The 17284-nt window shown below is 31.5% G+C and overlaps 1 protein-coding gene and 1 non-coding gene across 2 annotated transcripts; both read left to right on the top strand.

Annotated features, from left to right (window-relative positions):
- The first annotated feature begins 6366 nt into the window (after positions 1–6366).
- On the top strand, positions 6367–6440 carry TRNAI-UAU (transfer RNA isoleucine (anticodon UAU)). Its single transcript has one exon. It is a non-coding gene; the product is annotated as a tRNA-Ile (tRNA).
- A 277-nt stretch (positions 6441–6717) lies between these two features.
- LOC143563116 (protein IQ-DOMAIN 10-like) lies at positions 6718–10134 on the top strand. The gene is made up of 5 exons (XM_077050735.1): positions 6718–6861; positions 6996–7154; positions 8283–8510; positions 9564–9642; positions 9766–10134. The coding sequence occupies exons 1-5, from the start codon at positions 6787–6789 to the stop codon at positions 9783–9785; spliced, it is 561 nt and encodes a 186-aa protein (XP_076906850.1). The 5' UTR covers positions 6718–6786; the 3' UTR covers positions 9786–10134.
- Positions 10135–17284: the final 7150 nt, after the last annotated feature.

The raw sequence follows: 17284 nt of genomic DNA, 5'->3' as shown, positions 1-17284 counted from the left end.
ATTTAATAATGATTTTTTGAGTTTTAAAGGTAATTTCAATTTACTTTTAGTTTTATTTTTTATAATTTTAATTATTTAAACTAAGTGAAGTATTTAGTATGAAATACGAACATTTCTATGCTAGAAATACATATTAGTGTTAAATGATGTGACATTGACGTGAATAAAGAACACGCGAGGGGTGGTTTGGACTATGGGGCTAGAATGGGACAATCCTACCACCTCAATGTACTTGATGCACCTCAATGTACTTGATGTTTAAAACCATGTAAGTCATTGTATTAGTTTTTCGAGTAGCGGAGAGATAAAATTATTTAATTAAATATGTAAATATGAAGAACGGGTCAGAGATGGTTTGGACTATTTCACGTAATTTGTTTACATGATTCATTGAGTGAGTCAATTGTTCGTCAGTAATTCGAATTGGCTGTTTAAAAAAAGGTAAATATGAAATTTTAAACATTTTAGTTGCTACATTGATATTAATCATTTTCATTGAGTAAAAATAATATTATACAACTTTTCAAAATAGAGGATCAGGTTATTCTATGGGGGGAGAAGAATGAAAATTATTTGTAGCTATAAAAAGCCCCTCAAAAAAATAATGAAAAATTAATTAAAAAAATTCATAACTCAAAGTTTAATAAAAAAAAGTAAAACATAAAAATGTTTCCACCGTCTTCCTCGTTTTTTTAAAAAAAAATACAATGTTGAGGTAAAAAATATCATTGTGTTTTTTCCTTAACATTGTGTTCTATTACTCAACATATTTTACGATATATTGTGTCTTTTTTATATATTATTGTGTTTGTTGTTTATTTTTGTCATCGTGTCTTTTTTGTCAACATTATGTCGTTTCATCGTTTTTTTAACGGGAATGACGAGAAAAATATTTTAGTTTTTTTCTTTTTTTATTTATGTTTTAAGTTACGATTTTTTTTTGAGTTTTTTAAGGAGGTTCTTTTTCACCACAAATTTTTCTCACAATTCTCATTTTTGTCTCTATTTGTATTTTAACTTTTATCTCAAAATAGATGCTGAATTTTCTTTAAGTATAATAATTACTGTTGTAATTTGGTTAATGTCCAATATTAATTATGGTGAAAATAATTTAAATTGGTAATTAATTATAAGAATCTTTTTTTCTTTATTATGATTTAAGAGGTCGCAAATCTAGTAAAGAATATATATGCAATTAATTATGTTTCTGGGTATGGAGAAATATCTTGTATTTAATAAACCCAAACGTTCCAATTTTAAAATCGGATAATTACAAAAAGTTGTTAAAAATATAAGTTGACATGTTATAATTAAATGTTACCATGCACGCATTTGCTGACCAACAAAGTCAAATATGATATGTCTCCTCAATCCGATCCTGGCAAAGATTCTCTTGAATGTCGAATTATTATTTTTAATACAAATTCGTTCTTATGAAATAGCAATATAAAAGAGAAAATTCTCAAAATATTTTAATTTTAGATTGAAATTCCAAATATGTTTATTCAAAATTTAAATATCCATTTATTCTTTTTATTAACTCGTCTTTGGTTTTACGTTAGAATATATGTTAGAATATATAGACGATATGTTTCTTAGCTCGCCGCCTCCCCTCCATATTAGCTCATAACCCGTCGCCTCTCCACCATGTTAGTTCAAAACCCATCATTCCCCTCCATGTTAGCTTATAGCCCGTCGTCTGCCCTCCATATTAGCTAATAACCCGTCGCCTCCCCTCCATATTAGCTCAGTCTCTCCACCAGGTTAGTTTAAAACCCATTGTCTTCCCTCCATATTAGCTCATAACCCGCCGTCTCCCCACCATGTTAACTCATAACCCGCCGTCTCCCCACCATGTTAACTCATAACTCGTCGCCTCCCCTCCATGTTATCTCAAAACTCGCCGCCTCCCCTCCATATTAGCTCATAACACGTCGCCTCCCCACCATGTTAGCTCAAAACTTATCGTCTACCCGCCATGTTTGCTCAAAACTCGCCGCCTCCCCTCCTTATTAGCTCATAACCCGTCGCCTCCCCACCATGTTAGCTCAAAACTCATCGTTTGCCATTCATGTTAGCTCAAAACTCGCAACCTCCCCTCCATATTAGCTCATAACCCGTTGTCTCCCCACCATGTTATCTCATAACCCATCGCCTCTCCATGTTAGCTCAAAACTCGTTGTCTTTCCTCCATATTGGCTCATAACCCGCCGCCTCCCCACCATGTTCTCATAACCCGTCGTCTCCCATCCATGTTAGCTCAAAACTCGCCACCTCCTCTCTATATTAGCTCATAACCCGTCGCCTCCCCGCCATGTTAGATCAAAAGCCATCGTCTCTCTTCCATGTTAGCTCAAAACTCGCCGCATCCCCAATGTGTTAGCTAAAAAGTTAAATCTAATATATCTTGTTATTTATAAAAAATATATCGAAGAAAGGTACATATAAAATAATTTGATGGTATGCATGACTTTTCTAAACCATATTATTATCCAAAATCAGATATACAAGAACTTAAAAACGAATAAATTTTAAAATATTAAAATATTTTGAATTAAGTTTTGGATCCATGTTTTTAGTAATGATAAGGTAGAATTTGTTTTATAGCTAACAGAAGGTGGGGGCGACGAGTTTTGAGCTAACATGGCGGGATGCAACGTGTTATGAGTTAATATGGAGGGGAGGCAGCGAGTTAAGAAACATGTCATCTCGGTTTTCTAACGTAGAGCCGAAGATGAGTTAGTAAAGAGACAAAAGGGAAATTTGAATTTTGTAGGGACATATTTAAAATCTCTATCTAAAAATGAGACATTTTAGGAATTTTCCCATAGAACAATTAGAGCATTCATATTCAATCTCCTATCTTTAAAACTAAAATGATAGTAAAACACACTACATTTTCACTCTTATTATCATTTTGATAATATTTACTTTATATATATTTATCATTACTTTTTCTCTTTCATTCACTCACAACCACATTTAAAATATATTAAAAAATTTATATGACGCTAAAATAACTTTTCAAACATACAGAAAAATCACAAGATTTTCTCCCTCCTTCACTTGCAACACCCTAAACCACTCCATAAATTATAAAAACTTCTCTCACATAATTCGATGGATTGATTGAGAATGCTCTTATATATGCAATTAACGAGTATTTCAAGTGTGTCTAGCTTGTTACTTCGGTCTTTTTTTTTTTGGGTGGGTGGGTGGGGGGGGGGGGGGATGATGGCTTTGTCTCCATGGGAACACCTCTCATGGTGGTTTGGCCTAGAGAAAAAATTTCCCTGAATGGGGTGGTTATGTCGATGATGGTTAATGGTCAAGTTTAAAAAAAAAACTTTATAATTTAATTCAGGGCCAGCTTCGAGAAAACAAAAAAAAAAAAAAAATTGGGCCGAAGCGAAAAAAAATTTGGGCCTTAAGTAAAATGAGTTTTTTTTGTTTGGTTTAAACAATTTTATTTTTATATGAGTTTACTTGGTTATAATTGGGTTGTGTAAAAAACTTTTATATGAAAATATGATTAAACATATTTTAAATGAGAGTAGAAACCATAAATTTTGGGCTGGGAGTAGTACCCTTTTCCACTAGACCAAACTAATGATTATGTAATTGAGTTTAAACACTAAATAAACATATTTTTTTAATAAAAATACATATAATTAAAAAAAATCAGGCCAAGCGGGGTGTCGGACATGTGGCTGTCGACTACCCGGCCACACCTTATGGTCGGCCCTGAATTAATCTATGTATTAACCTAACTAATTAACACTTTTTCTCACGCAAATTTATTTTATATCTTCTCTATGTACCTAAATCTTGTATGAAAATATATATATGAATATCCATCACTCAATGGTTTGAAGAAACCAAGAGAAGGTAGTTCTTGTAATCCCGAATAAAATAAATAAAAACCGTCCTGGTTGGGGTTTGGTCATATGTGAATTGATGGTGGGAAAATTCTAGATTGGCTAATCTTCTCCTAAATTTAAATCTTCTAAGAAGTGTTTTAGAATGTAGGATGAAAGGCATTGAAGGTGGAATCATCATAGTAGCATATTTAAGAAAGATTTTAATTTAATTTTCCTGCAAAACACGTCCCAAACATGTAGTGATAAATGCATTAATACTTGATGTTGAAATTATAACTATTCAATCAATTTTATATCCAAATGAGTTGGTGGTTTTCTAGTTCTTATGTTTGGGCTGGAAATTGGAGAGTTGATGGGAAAGTTGAAGGCTTAAACTTGGGCTTGTTGTTGAGCTGCTACTTTGGTTTCCTGGATTGCATCATAAGTCATGATAAGTAGTCTTGTCATATAAAACAAAAGAGAGTGAGGTGCTCATGATTCTCTCTAAATCTATCTCATCTCATCTTAGTCTTGTCTTCGTTTTTCATCATAATTAGAATTTCATCATGTTGAATATTTCTAATTCTTTTCTTTGTTTTTCAGGATGTATTTTAATTGTTTGTTAGTTTGTCAGATCATTACGTTAATGATCCGGATTCTAATGTCCATTCGTTCTAGTTTTGTATACTTTCGTTCTTGTATTATTATTGAGTAAATCAGTTGTGGTTTGGGAATAATAATATGAGATTCTATGCTCGTGACAATTCAAGTGATTTTGTCGTGTCTTCAAGTAAGAGAAGTAACGTGAGTGTTTGAAAAATACAGTCACCTCAAAATTTTTCGCTTACAAGGGTGTGATAAGATAAAACCTAGAGCATATTCAAAGTTGGAACTAATCTAAGGGGCTGTTTGTTTACATCTGAATGGAGTCATTCAGATGGAAACACTTGATTCATTCAGACTTCAGACTGTTTGGTTACAGACAGAAAAACATCTATATAGTTAAAATTGGGTCTGAATCATTCAGACTAAGACATGTTGCTGAATGGGACAAAGACTTATTCAGATATGGCTCATTCATATCTGAATGAACCAAACAACCCCTAATATAGATAACACCAGAGATAAGATCATTAGCCACCCCAGATATAAAAGTTATTTTTATTCTACATAAAAAAAAATCATGTACTTATGTTCTTTTGAAGGTTGTGTCACAACTAAGGCAAAAGCCTTACGTTTTAAGCAATGACAACCCCACATATATCTCTTAAGTCAGAATCCAATGAAGAAAGCAAACCCATGACAGCATCACCCCAAATCTTTTCTTAACTCATGAAAATGGATTTGGCTCTTTCCCAAAGGGTCCCATCTTAACAACACTACTATTATTAATAAGGCCAAAAAACGAACAATACCTAAATGAACATGATTTGCATATGGTGTTAATGGGGGCCACAGTTACATACTTACATTAAAGTACTAACAGAACAACACTTGTCGTTTGGAGTACATTCATGAAGATATCTCCAAATTATAGTCAATATATAGATCAATAAGCTTAAAAGAGAATTAAAATAGTGGCTTTCTTTTTTAGCGTGATTATACCTCTATAATTATTTTTAAAAGTTATTTATGTATGATAAACAAAACAAATAACGCTTAAATCCATCCACGTATGTAGTGAATTCATCATCTTATTACCGCAATAGGTACATTTGCGATAAAAAGTTTATGTACGAAGGAAAGTGGATACAAGACCTACACTGCATTCTCAGGTTTAAAATAAAAGAAAAAAAATGATAAGATTGGATGAGGAAAAAAAGAAAAGAAATTATATACTTAAAAGACATTATCTAGTTAAAATAAAATAAAATAAAAGAAAGTGATAATTACATTCTTGAGTTAGATCGAGAATAAAAGATAGGAAAAAAACTGTAACTTTACAATTGTGTCTTCATAGCAATAACAACCATGTCACATTGAAATAAGGTAAATTAGTAATATTGTATTGGAATATAAATTTTTCCTTCACAATCAAGCCATATTTGACTTGAAAGTTTTTGAGGAAAAAAACCCCAACTTTTCTTAAAAAAAATTTATTCTTTTTTTTTCAATACCCATAAATAAAAAACTCAAGAATACAGTGCTAGAGTTACGTATCTCATGACTATGCCGTTAAAAGAATGTATCTCATGAGTCATTACCATAGACATGAGTTTCATATGACTATATAAGTATAACATTTCTAGACTATCTCTTAACTCAAAAATTTGTTAATTTTATAAAGATTTTTCCAAAATTAACATGCAATTAATTAAATCTTTTTCCTCATCGTTACTCACGTTTAAAATTGAAGTAAAGTAATCTATTTCGATTATGATAAATAAATATGTTACAAGCAATACAGTTAAGTAAAATTTTCATTTCACACATCCATTTTTTAAATGTTTACCAGCAATATTAACCTTTGATTTTAAGAACAAAGTCGTCATATAAAGCATACAAAAGTCCCGTAGCTCAGTTGGTTAGAGCGTTGGTCTTATGAGCCGAAGGTCGCGGGTTCGAGCCCCGCCGGGACTATAAAATTTACATTTTTTATTTTCAATTAACTTTTATTGTTATATATTTCTTAGAAACACATAACAGTTGAGGTTTCATTTTCTTTAGTAGGTCTGAATGTCCAATTATATTAAGGTTTAGAGGATCAAAACCTTTGATCTTAATCTTGTTCATCCATCATCATCTTCTGAGGTTACTTGTCACCTAATCAAACCTCTGTCAATATTATCATCAAATTATCAATCCTCATGTCTATGCCCCACCACTCTCTTCTCTATCTATCTATTATTATTATTATTATTACTCTCACACCTGTTTCCCATCTTCCATCTTCACAACTTCTTCATATCCGATTCCGGTAGACTTGATGGGCGCTTGCGGGTGGGTTAAGAGGTTATTCGGCGTTAAAAGAAAGAACGAAAACCGACCCGAAAAAATAGAGGTAAAGTAAATAAACTTATGTATTAATGTGTTTAGTAGTACTAACTTATGTTAGTAGCATTGGTTATAAAGTAAAAAAAACATTAATTATTATTGTGTTTTAAATTTGTCATATGTTTAGTTGACTTATAACAGATTCAGCAAGATTCCAAGATTTCAAACGGATCAAGAAGCCGAGATTCTTCTGTGAGAGAATCAAGTTCTCGTGTCGGTAGTACGAAAGTTATCGGTCAAAGCACTGGAACAAAAGAGTTTGCTGCTACTCGGATACAAAACGCGTATCGTTCTTATCGGGTATACATTTTCTTAATTCACTAATAATATTACTCGTTTTCGTTAGACTTAGGGGTTGTTTATCAACTTTGTGCTGAACCATTAAGAGACCTAACTGATTAAGAGGTAACATTTGAATCGTCTAACATGTTTCTTAAGTTTACCAATAAGATGTCTATTTTAAGTTAACCAAACGCACTCTATCTTTGATTGATTCAGAGATAACCTCTTAATCAGTAAGATGCTACCAAACAACACCCTTACATTTAGTGGGAGATAACATACAAATAAGATTTAACATACACTCAATACGATGTTTAGAGAAAAATTAATTTACGCGGCAACACTTTCGTAGTTACCCTGAATCTAGTAATTACGCCACAAAAAATAAAAGTAGAAGAATAATTATTACGATGCTTATATATTTGTTATATTTAGAGTATATACAAAAATTTTGGGGCATCATTTTTTGCTTCAATGCATATGTTTCGCAAATGTGGCGAGCCACATACTCTCAATCGTATTCAGCTGAACCTGGTGACTTTTCGATTTTATATATAAATTATAGGTATAAATTAACGAGCAAACCCATTCTTTTTTGACGGTCGAATCATTTTGAAAAGTATTCGAACCTATTGATCATGAAAAATTTAGTTAAAAAATTTAGAAAGCTTTCAAAATCTATATAAATTCATAACGAACATTATAAATGGACCAATAATAACCCATATATATTATAAAAGAAAACAACCCACAATTATCAATAGAATAGATTAATAAGCCCAACCCGATTAACATTCTTAAACATAATACCTAAATAAAAATTAAATAAAAAAAGCCAAAAACGACGACCGGTGAATTTCTTTTTAGTAATGTATTTTATCGAATATTGACAATGTACTTTTGTGATGATATTGAAATTGCATTTTATTTATTTGATTGATTGACCGACCCAATCCATCTGGGCCTAAAAATTTGGCACAGAGAAAAAAATCAAATACAAAAAAATCCACCCATAAGAAATAATTCTTGACTCCAGCCACTGTCACTGTCGTGCAATAAAACTTTTTTTTATTTTATCAGCCCTATTATTTTGTTTTTAATGATAATAATTAATGAAAAAAGTATTTAAATATGTGTTTTGTGTAGGCGAGAAAAGCGGTACGTTGCTTGAAAGGAACATCAAGATTTCAAGAACTAATAGAGGCGGATGCACTTACAAAACAAGCGTCTTCTGCTCTTAATAAAATACATTTTTGGAGCAAAATTCAAATGGAAATAAGAAACCGCCGCCATTGGATGGTGGCTGAAGGCCGAATGAAACAAAGGAAGTTTGAGAATCAAGTCAAATTTGAGTCTAAACTTCATGAACTTGAGGTATCAACTAATCTTTTCCCGTGTAAATCAAATCAAAACGGGTTATAATCCGAACTTGTTTAGGCCGCATGCTAACCCGTTTATTAAGGGGGTGAACGAAACCAAAATAAGCGATATGTGACCGAAATAAATGACAAAACTGAGCCGAAATAACCGAACGCAACCCAAACCGATGGTATTTTTTTTAATTTCGAAAACCAAATATTTGTTTCGGTTTCGATTTTGCATGTGTTGGAATTAAAAACAAGAAAGAAAGAAAAGAAAAACCTAATCAAACCGTTAGAAGTGAACAGACTTTTAAAACAAAACCCAACCCATAATAACTAAAAAAATGACTTTTGCTATTGAACTAATGGATTATAATTTTTATATTTGAATTCTTCTTAAAGTTCGATCTGTGTTAAAGTGGTCAAGAAAGTTTTTTTTTTAGTAATCACGTTTAAAGTAGTTATTTATAATAGCAAGTAAAATCATGAAGTTCAAACAATTTATGTTCAACTTTATAATTTATTAACAAAACCATTAGGCCCAAAGTTTTGGCATAGCTCATTTTTTAGAAGTCTAATTTTAAATCCAAAATTCTAAATAATAAAACCAAAAAATCGAAACTCGACTGTTTTAAAAGGCAAAAAAAACCTAAATTTTGGTTTTTCATTTGATTTGAACAACAAACTGACTCATACATCGCCCTAAGTGTTCATGTTGTGAGAGTTTAGTAAATTAGTAATTGATGCTCCTACCAAACACCTCGTAAGACCCTCCGGAGCGTTATTGGGGTGTTTTGGGGTCAAAAATGGTTTGGAAGCTTTATACATAGCGCTCCAAACTCATTTTTTTCTTATAAAAAAAGTCACGACCAATAAAGTGATGATGAATGGACGCTATCACCCTTCAGCACTACACACGGTCTAACATCCACCACCGTAAATAATATTTTTGCATTATCAAGTAAATGATGTACTTTATGAAAAGTTTCATAAACAGTCCCTCATCTTTTGCTAGTTTTAAGAAAACACCCCCAACATTTTGAAACCTTATTATATTTGCTAATAGGTTGAATGGTGCGGTGGGCCCGAGACAATGGAAGAGATCGTGTCAAGAATGCAACAACGTGAGGAAGCCACAAACAAACGTGAACGAGCATGGCCTATGCTTTCTATCACCAAGTACATATATACCCATCTTTTATAATCATTATAATAATTATCAAATCAATAGTTTTAAAACTTACCTTTTGTTTTTAATATTTATTTAGTGGAGGGCAAACTCAAATAGATATTTTGGACAAGCTTATTATGATTTAAGCAAAGAGAGTTGGGGGTGGAGTTGGAAGGAGCGGTGGATTGCGGTGTGCCCGTGGGAGGCTCGGGTAGTGGTTCGGGCTAAACCAGGTAAGAAAACAAAGAGTAGTAACGATGGTGCACCGAAGATAGTGGTTGCAGTGAAAACTCATGTGAGTAATGGAAAGGATATGATTAAAGGTGCGAATTGAAATGATTTTGGATTCAAAACTTGACAAGTTTTGGTGGTTGTGTGAGAGTGGTTTATGATTTTGATTTGTAAAATATAATTTGGTGTGTTATTATTTAATTGAGTTGATTTACGGGATTATTTGGTTACAAAAGTTTATATAGAGAATTAATATGTAAGATATTTACATGCATTTTCCAATGTTCTTTATGTCTATTTTTTATAATGTCAATGTATGCGTTTGTTTCAACGTTTTTATGTCTATTTGTTTTTCGGTTTAAAGGTTCTGTCACGACAGTTGTTTATCAATTATCACCAAAACCATTGGGATATGTGTGAAAAGATAGTATTTTGTTCCCATGATATGTCTTCATCAACCATAAAGAAACTCAACCATGAATCAACGGTCTTTACTCTTTATTGCCAAACGGATCAATTTTTTTAGAATAAACAAATATTTAAGAAAATTAATAATAACAATAACTTCTTAGACAGGGGCCTATGGACAAAGCTACAAAATTTATAAAACATTTAAGGGGGTTGGACTGGATGTGGTATTAGATGATACCGTCCTGATTACTTGAAACTAGATTCATGTCCGTTAGCGTGGATAAAATTTGATGTATGAATATTTTATATATAATCTTAAATAAGTATAACAAAGGGTAGTTTAAAGTTGTTAGAAACTTGAAATTAATAAAATATTGAATGATTATAAGTTTAGTTTGGTCTTGAATTTCAAATCGGTTTTTAGATGACTTTAAGATGATGTTTCAGAAATCCCTTAATAGGGAAATTTTAAACATATAAGATACATGCTAAAAAACCCGCCAATCCAACGACTACTCGAGGGCAAGAGAGCGATTATGAGTAACAAAACTCATCTCTAATCCCACTGATACTTGAGCGTAAGAAGCATGTTATTAAGGACATTAGGAGTGGCAAAACTCATATCATATCCGACTCATTATCATCCTTAATGTATAGTTCATTTATTTACCTTTCTAGAGAAAATTAGATTAAAAACTTTTTTTCTAGTAAAATCGAAGTCCTTTTTTTATTTCGATTAAGCCACTATTTTCTTTGGTATGTTTGTGGTGTTTTGTTGGATGTTTCTAGCATCTCCTAGCTTGGTTTAGGTTTTAATGAATCGTCCTTTCAAAAAAATATAAATGGTAGCTTTCAAGGTCTAAATTTGTCCTCAAAATCATGCCAGCCAAAATCAAATTAAAGCCATATCCATACTTCAAGGCTGAATATAATCACAAAAAAGAACATAATCATCCACAAATCACCAATAAAGCCACAAAAAAACGACTTACTACCCGATGCATCCAAGAAATGATGGAGAGTTTGGAGACACATAGATTTATTTATAGGCTTTTTAGTTATTGTTCATATTTCATCTTCATTATTCATTACCATGATCAACAATTTTCATTAGATTTGTAACAAGTAGAAAGGATAATATGATATCCAATAAAAGTTTATTGTAAATGACTAAGAGTACGAGCGTCTATAATGAGATTGTATTAGGTGTTTTTAAAGAGGGAAAAATGTGCGTTGGGGGAGAGAGGAGGGAGTGAGTTGCACGTTAGAGAAACGAGAAAGTTCTTGGCAAAGAATGGATAAAAAAACGAGATGTGAGGTGTAGCGAGGAGAGAAAAGATTCATTTTTAAACACCAACATCAATGAGGGTAGCCGATTAGGTTTGTAGGTATCATAATTAGGACGCCAAAGAAGACCAAGTAGTCGCACACGGGTTGTATTTAATTTTTGTTTTCGTTATTTCTCAAAGAGTGCCGTTATTAGGTTGTTGACGGCTCAATTCGACATTTTTAATTAAGAATATGAGTTGAGCCACTAACTACAATTCCCGAAAATGACATATCAATAGATCAATTTGACGGTTTGGTTTTGATAGGTTGAACATTTCAAATGGTTTTGTTCATTTTCAAATCCTTAGTTTGTCATAAATGATTAAGATGTTTCATGATTATAGTACATTTACATAGGGGGAAATTCTCAAAAAGACTCATTTGAGGAGAGAGAAAAATAAATGATCTTTAAATATTCAAGTTTCTCAAAATGTCCCAACAAATTTAGACTGGGAGGACACTTTGGTTTTCGTTTCGATGAGATCTCTAGCCCATTTAAAAGATGACATGTGGATAAAGACTGACAAGACAATCCATATTTTTGAAAATCTTGAGGGTTCCGTCAAAATTATTTCATTATATCTTTTGCTAAAAAACAGTTTCCTCATACGGTCTTTTAATGTTTCCTACCTAGTCCGTACAAATTCTAATTTTTTTGAAATGCCTTTTAAAATTTGTCTGCCAACACACATTTTAGAAGAATTTGTTCCAAGAAGATGATATATTCATCTTTTGTTCTTATAAGCTTTTAAAGTTTAAATCCCGTCTAGACCGACATGATTAATTGTTATTCTCTCTAAACGGATATAATTTAAATGAATTCCGTCCACAACAACTAAATTTCTAATTAGTTTTCAGGTGGACCTCACTTTCTCAACATAAACTAATAATTATTACAAATAACTGTGATTAACTAATTTAATACTAGTTTATAAGGTTGGGTACTTTATCTTTATATTCTTCCATTGTTCATTTTTGTAATTCAATATGTAACAACTCAGATTTTTCGTTCATAACATACTAGGTTATAAACCCGTGTATTACACGAGTTTGAAAAATTAAATCCCATTCATTATCTTATTATATGATTCTGGTTCTTAAAGTTGAAATAATCATGTACAAAAACACATCAAAATTCTTGAAAAATCACAAGAGCTAAAATGTAAAAAAAAACTGCTTCTAATTATGTTGTTGTGTTAGTTTCAACATATATTGTTACTAAACTAATAGTTGCAAGAGTTTTATTGGTAAAAAAAATTACCAAATAGTTCAAATTGAGGATTTAATGATATTAAATTATTAACCATACATAACCAACAAAAAATAAACTTGTGTGGTTAACTTTATGTCTTTTTTTAATTCACGATTTAGGTTATAAAATTAGAAGCAAGAGCAACTGTATATTTGGTAATATCGGCAAAGCAAGTGTAACACTATAAAGATATATGCGTTTTATCACTTTTTTTTCGGTTTCAAAATGCCATCTTATTAACACATTTTACTCAATTCTAACAACATACAATAAACTAAACAGTTATAGTGAGTTTTATATTTGTGTGTAAATGTAAAAAAAAGTGTAAAGAAAACATGTTCGGAACCAAAATTAATATTTTTCTTAAAATAACCAGTTCTGACCCTAACTTGTACTGACACAACCAGTTCTTATGCGTTACGCCGACTAACACGACCCGTCCTTTTTGCCAGTTGTAAGAGAACACAAGCAGCAAATTTGACCCATTTACTTAAAGGGTCGAATACCAGTTGAACTTGCCCGAAATGTTCCAAGTCATACTAAAAGTGGGTCTGTTTCAAATGAAACTCGTTGTGAACCATTACGTAAATCAAAGTAAAAAACTGTTGGAGAGATTTTATTCACAATAAATAAGTATATCACTGAAAACCAAACCATTATTCCTCCCATATATTAAATAATTTTAGATTCTTGTATATAATATAGAACACAAACAAATCATAATAATAAACAACCAACTTAAAAGAAACATGTTAGTATTTCAAACACCCTACTCATGATCTTACTCCTTATAATGATTTTGCATAAAACTGGTTTGCAACACCCATAATTATAACCATTTTCCTATTATTTATATTAGTCAAGTATACTTTATGGCCTTAACTTGTAAGATTTTTTTTATAAAAAAAAAATGAGTGTTGTGCCTATGACAAACAATACAATGTCATCACCACCAGAATACTCTTTCAAAAATATATGAATTTTGCTTCATAAATATAAATAGATATCATCAAGGAAACAAAACTCACCATAACATCAGTATATTTTAGGGATCAAAACAACTCATTTTCTATATCAGTTTGGCCCGAAACTCTAGTTGATTCAAGTCTGTGGCAATGAATAAGCACAATGAATTTCACTATCAATTAACATATATAAAAAAGAAATGCAAATAATTATTAGATCTGAAAGAAAGAGTACTAATATGCACCATCATCAATCTACTATTCTCCTTGAGTGCTGAATTATGTCAATTTAACAAAGTTATCAATACATATAAAAAAGTTATATATAGAATTAATAGTAAAAAGTAATCGAGGAAAGACGAATCGTGACACCTTCTGAATCTGTCACTAATAAACTAAAAACATATAACGCAAATTTACACACACTAAAATAAAGTTCAAAAGTTCTACATACGTTATTTTATTTCTAAGTATTTCTACTTTATTTACTACTATAAAACTGTAGATAAATCATGAATATGAAATTTTAAAATATTTATTAACTATTTTAATTAGATAGTTATGATTTCTTTACTTTATTTGCTATTATAAAATTATAGATAAACTATTAATATGAAATGTTTAAAATATTTATTAATTGTTTTAATTATATAGTTATGACTTTAAATATTGAACAATAATGATGCCACTTGGCAAAATAATAGGACAAGTAGGTGCCATGTGGCACAACAATGTTTATTATAATAGTAGATATACATATTTCCCAACCCGTTTTTGTTTTCGGATAATTTAATCAATAAAATATTTAGTTATTTATATTATATTTTCTTTCCTTATTTATTATGTAAACTTTGTTAAATGTACAGTTTTTTATCCTAAACTTATAGTTTTAACCTAATATGTATCGATACTTAAAGTTGAGGTACCTTTCTGCAATTCCGGTAAAATAATAAATTATAACCCGGATCCATAATTCATTTCCAAACCCGAACCCGTTTATAAGCCAACCCGTATACCCATTAGTTTTCTTGCACCTTAATGTTCGTATTTCACTTGGAATTGATCTCGCAAAATCGTGTATACGTGTACTACGAATTATACTGACAAATTAATTTGGAAAACCAGATCATTGTGATACGAATTTACGTATTAACAAACCGTCCTAAACTAAATTGGTTTTATGCTATACAGCAACTATAATAACTCAATTAAAAGCTCCTGCACCACCCTCTCGACCCAGCGACCATAAGCCCCACAATTAATCTCATTATAACAGCAACTTTCATCGTTCCTAGATCGTTATAAAGCCGACTATGCTGCGTTCAAATAAACCATCGATTCATCTTTGATTAAGGAATCCTCGACAGTGAATCCCGAAGGGTTTAGTAATCTCGCATCATTCTTTGACTTTTGTTCATCTAGTCAGGTGAGTAATCACTCCCCTGATTTACTCAATTTCAAATACTTTTAGGGACTTATGCGTACATACTATTAATCTTTTACATACTGCATCATACTACAAATACAAATGTTAATATTTGTGTTGTGTATCATTTGAATGACTACTTGCTACTTGTTATCTTCTTTTGTGTTTATTTATCGCATTCGAAGAGGTCCATTATAATCACATTATCTCGTAGTGGCTGGTGTCCGATCGCATGACAACGGTTTCACCGACAACTTAATTATGGTAACCAACGCCCGGTTCAAATGACAATTGTTTAGCTCACACATTATTATCTGTTTGAAATAATTACATGCTATGGTTTGATTGTTTATACTCACGAATAACAATTTTGCGGTTTTTCTTATATATTATTGTAGTGTCAAAACTGGTGATATTCTCACTCAACTTCGTGTTGACAAAAACATATTTTGTACGCATTTGCAGGTTATCAGGTTGGATTGTTTATTAAGATGAAGATCCCTTAGAGATGACTTTTAGGATATAAAACTTATTCAATAATTAGTTGATCTTGTTTTGAAATTTCTTTATACTTGATGTACTTAAATGCATATTGTTTATTTAAATTAATTAATTAGATATTGTCACTTTACAATTGTATGATAGTAACTTGTGAGCTGCGAACAATCAGTTCGCGCCCCGACATTTCCGCCTTAGGTTGGGGTGTGACACAATAGACATGGAAACTGAGCAGGGTACGAAATTGAACAATGTATTCATTTCCAAACGTTGAGATTATGTTGCCTTCGTAATACAAACCAATGAACCCAGGACCCATATTAACAACCTCTACTTGACCTCCCCTCTTAAACTTCTTTATTGTGGATGAAGATCAAAGTGCCAAAGTATTATTAAGAAAAAACGGATCGGATTGTGGGAGAAGGATTAAGTGAGAAAATTTTGAGACCATTTTAGAAGATGAAAATATAAGAACATGGCATTTGTTCTAACTAGATAGAAAAAATGAAAATATCGTCTCCTTGGAACAAATTATTCCGACATGCGTCTTGGCAAACGGAATTTAAAATACATTTTTTTCAAAAAAAAAAAATTGTACGGACCATCCAGGAAACATAAAAACCGTCTGGGGAGACTGCTTTCTAGCAAAAGATATAATGAAATAATTTGGACGGAACTGTCAAGATTTTCAAAATTATGGACGGCCGTGTCAGTCTTTATCCACATGTCAGATCTCGCCGGAATGATAACCAAAGTGTCTCCCTTATCCTAATTTGTTGGGACATTTTGAGAAACTTGAATGTTTAAGGGCCTTTTTTTTTCTCTTCTCAATTGAGTCTTTTTAGAATTTTCCCTTTACATAACTATATATCACAAAAACAAAAATAAATAAAATAATAGAAAGTTAAAAGATATTTAAACAGTTTCAGTTTCAAAGCTTGACAGAACAGTTAAACATGTAAACCATCAAAACCGGAACACCAACACTACTTAGTACTTAAACTAGCCAACTTGCTTCAGTGTAGGGTTAGTCAGTTTCAATTTTAATGAATACTGATGTACAAATGAAGACCCTAACCTGGATATGAACTTTGAAAGAAAAGGTTCACTTATTTACCTCTCATGAGAGAATTGAATTCAAACTTTTTAGTAAAATGGGTGTTTGACAAAAACCACACAATCTAGTTTGCTAAAAAACAACATATATGGTAGCTTTTAATGTCTTAATTTGCCCTCAAAACCATGCCAACCAAAACCAGCTAAAGCCAAATATTATCACAAAATAAGAACGTTATCTTCCACAAAAATCCAATAAGAAGCAACGAAAACTACTTATTGCTACCCGAAGCATCCAAGCATCGATTAGACTCCATGATTCACGCTTATCACATTCTTTTTGTAGACTTCTTAATTATTGTTCAAATTTCACCATCATTATTCATTATCATCATCAACAGTTTTCATCATATTTGTAACATGTAGAAAGAAAATACATCACACTTTT

Source organism: Bidens hawaiensis, unplaced genomic scaffold, assembly GCF_021521415.1.
Source record: "Bidens hawaiensis isolate Kalapana, Puna unplaced genomic scaffold, B.hawaiensis_p1.1 tig00021323_1, whole genome shotgun sequence".
NCBI classification, from domain to species: domain Eukaryota; kingdom Viridiplantae; phylum Streptophyta; class Magnoliopsida; order Asterales; family Asteraceae; genus Bidens; species Bidens hawaiensis.
This window is presented reverse-complemented; position numbering and strand designations above follow the sequence as displayed.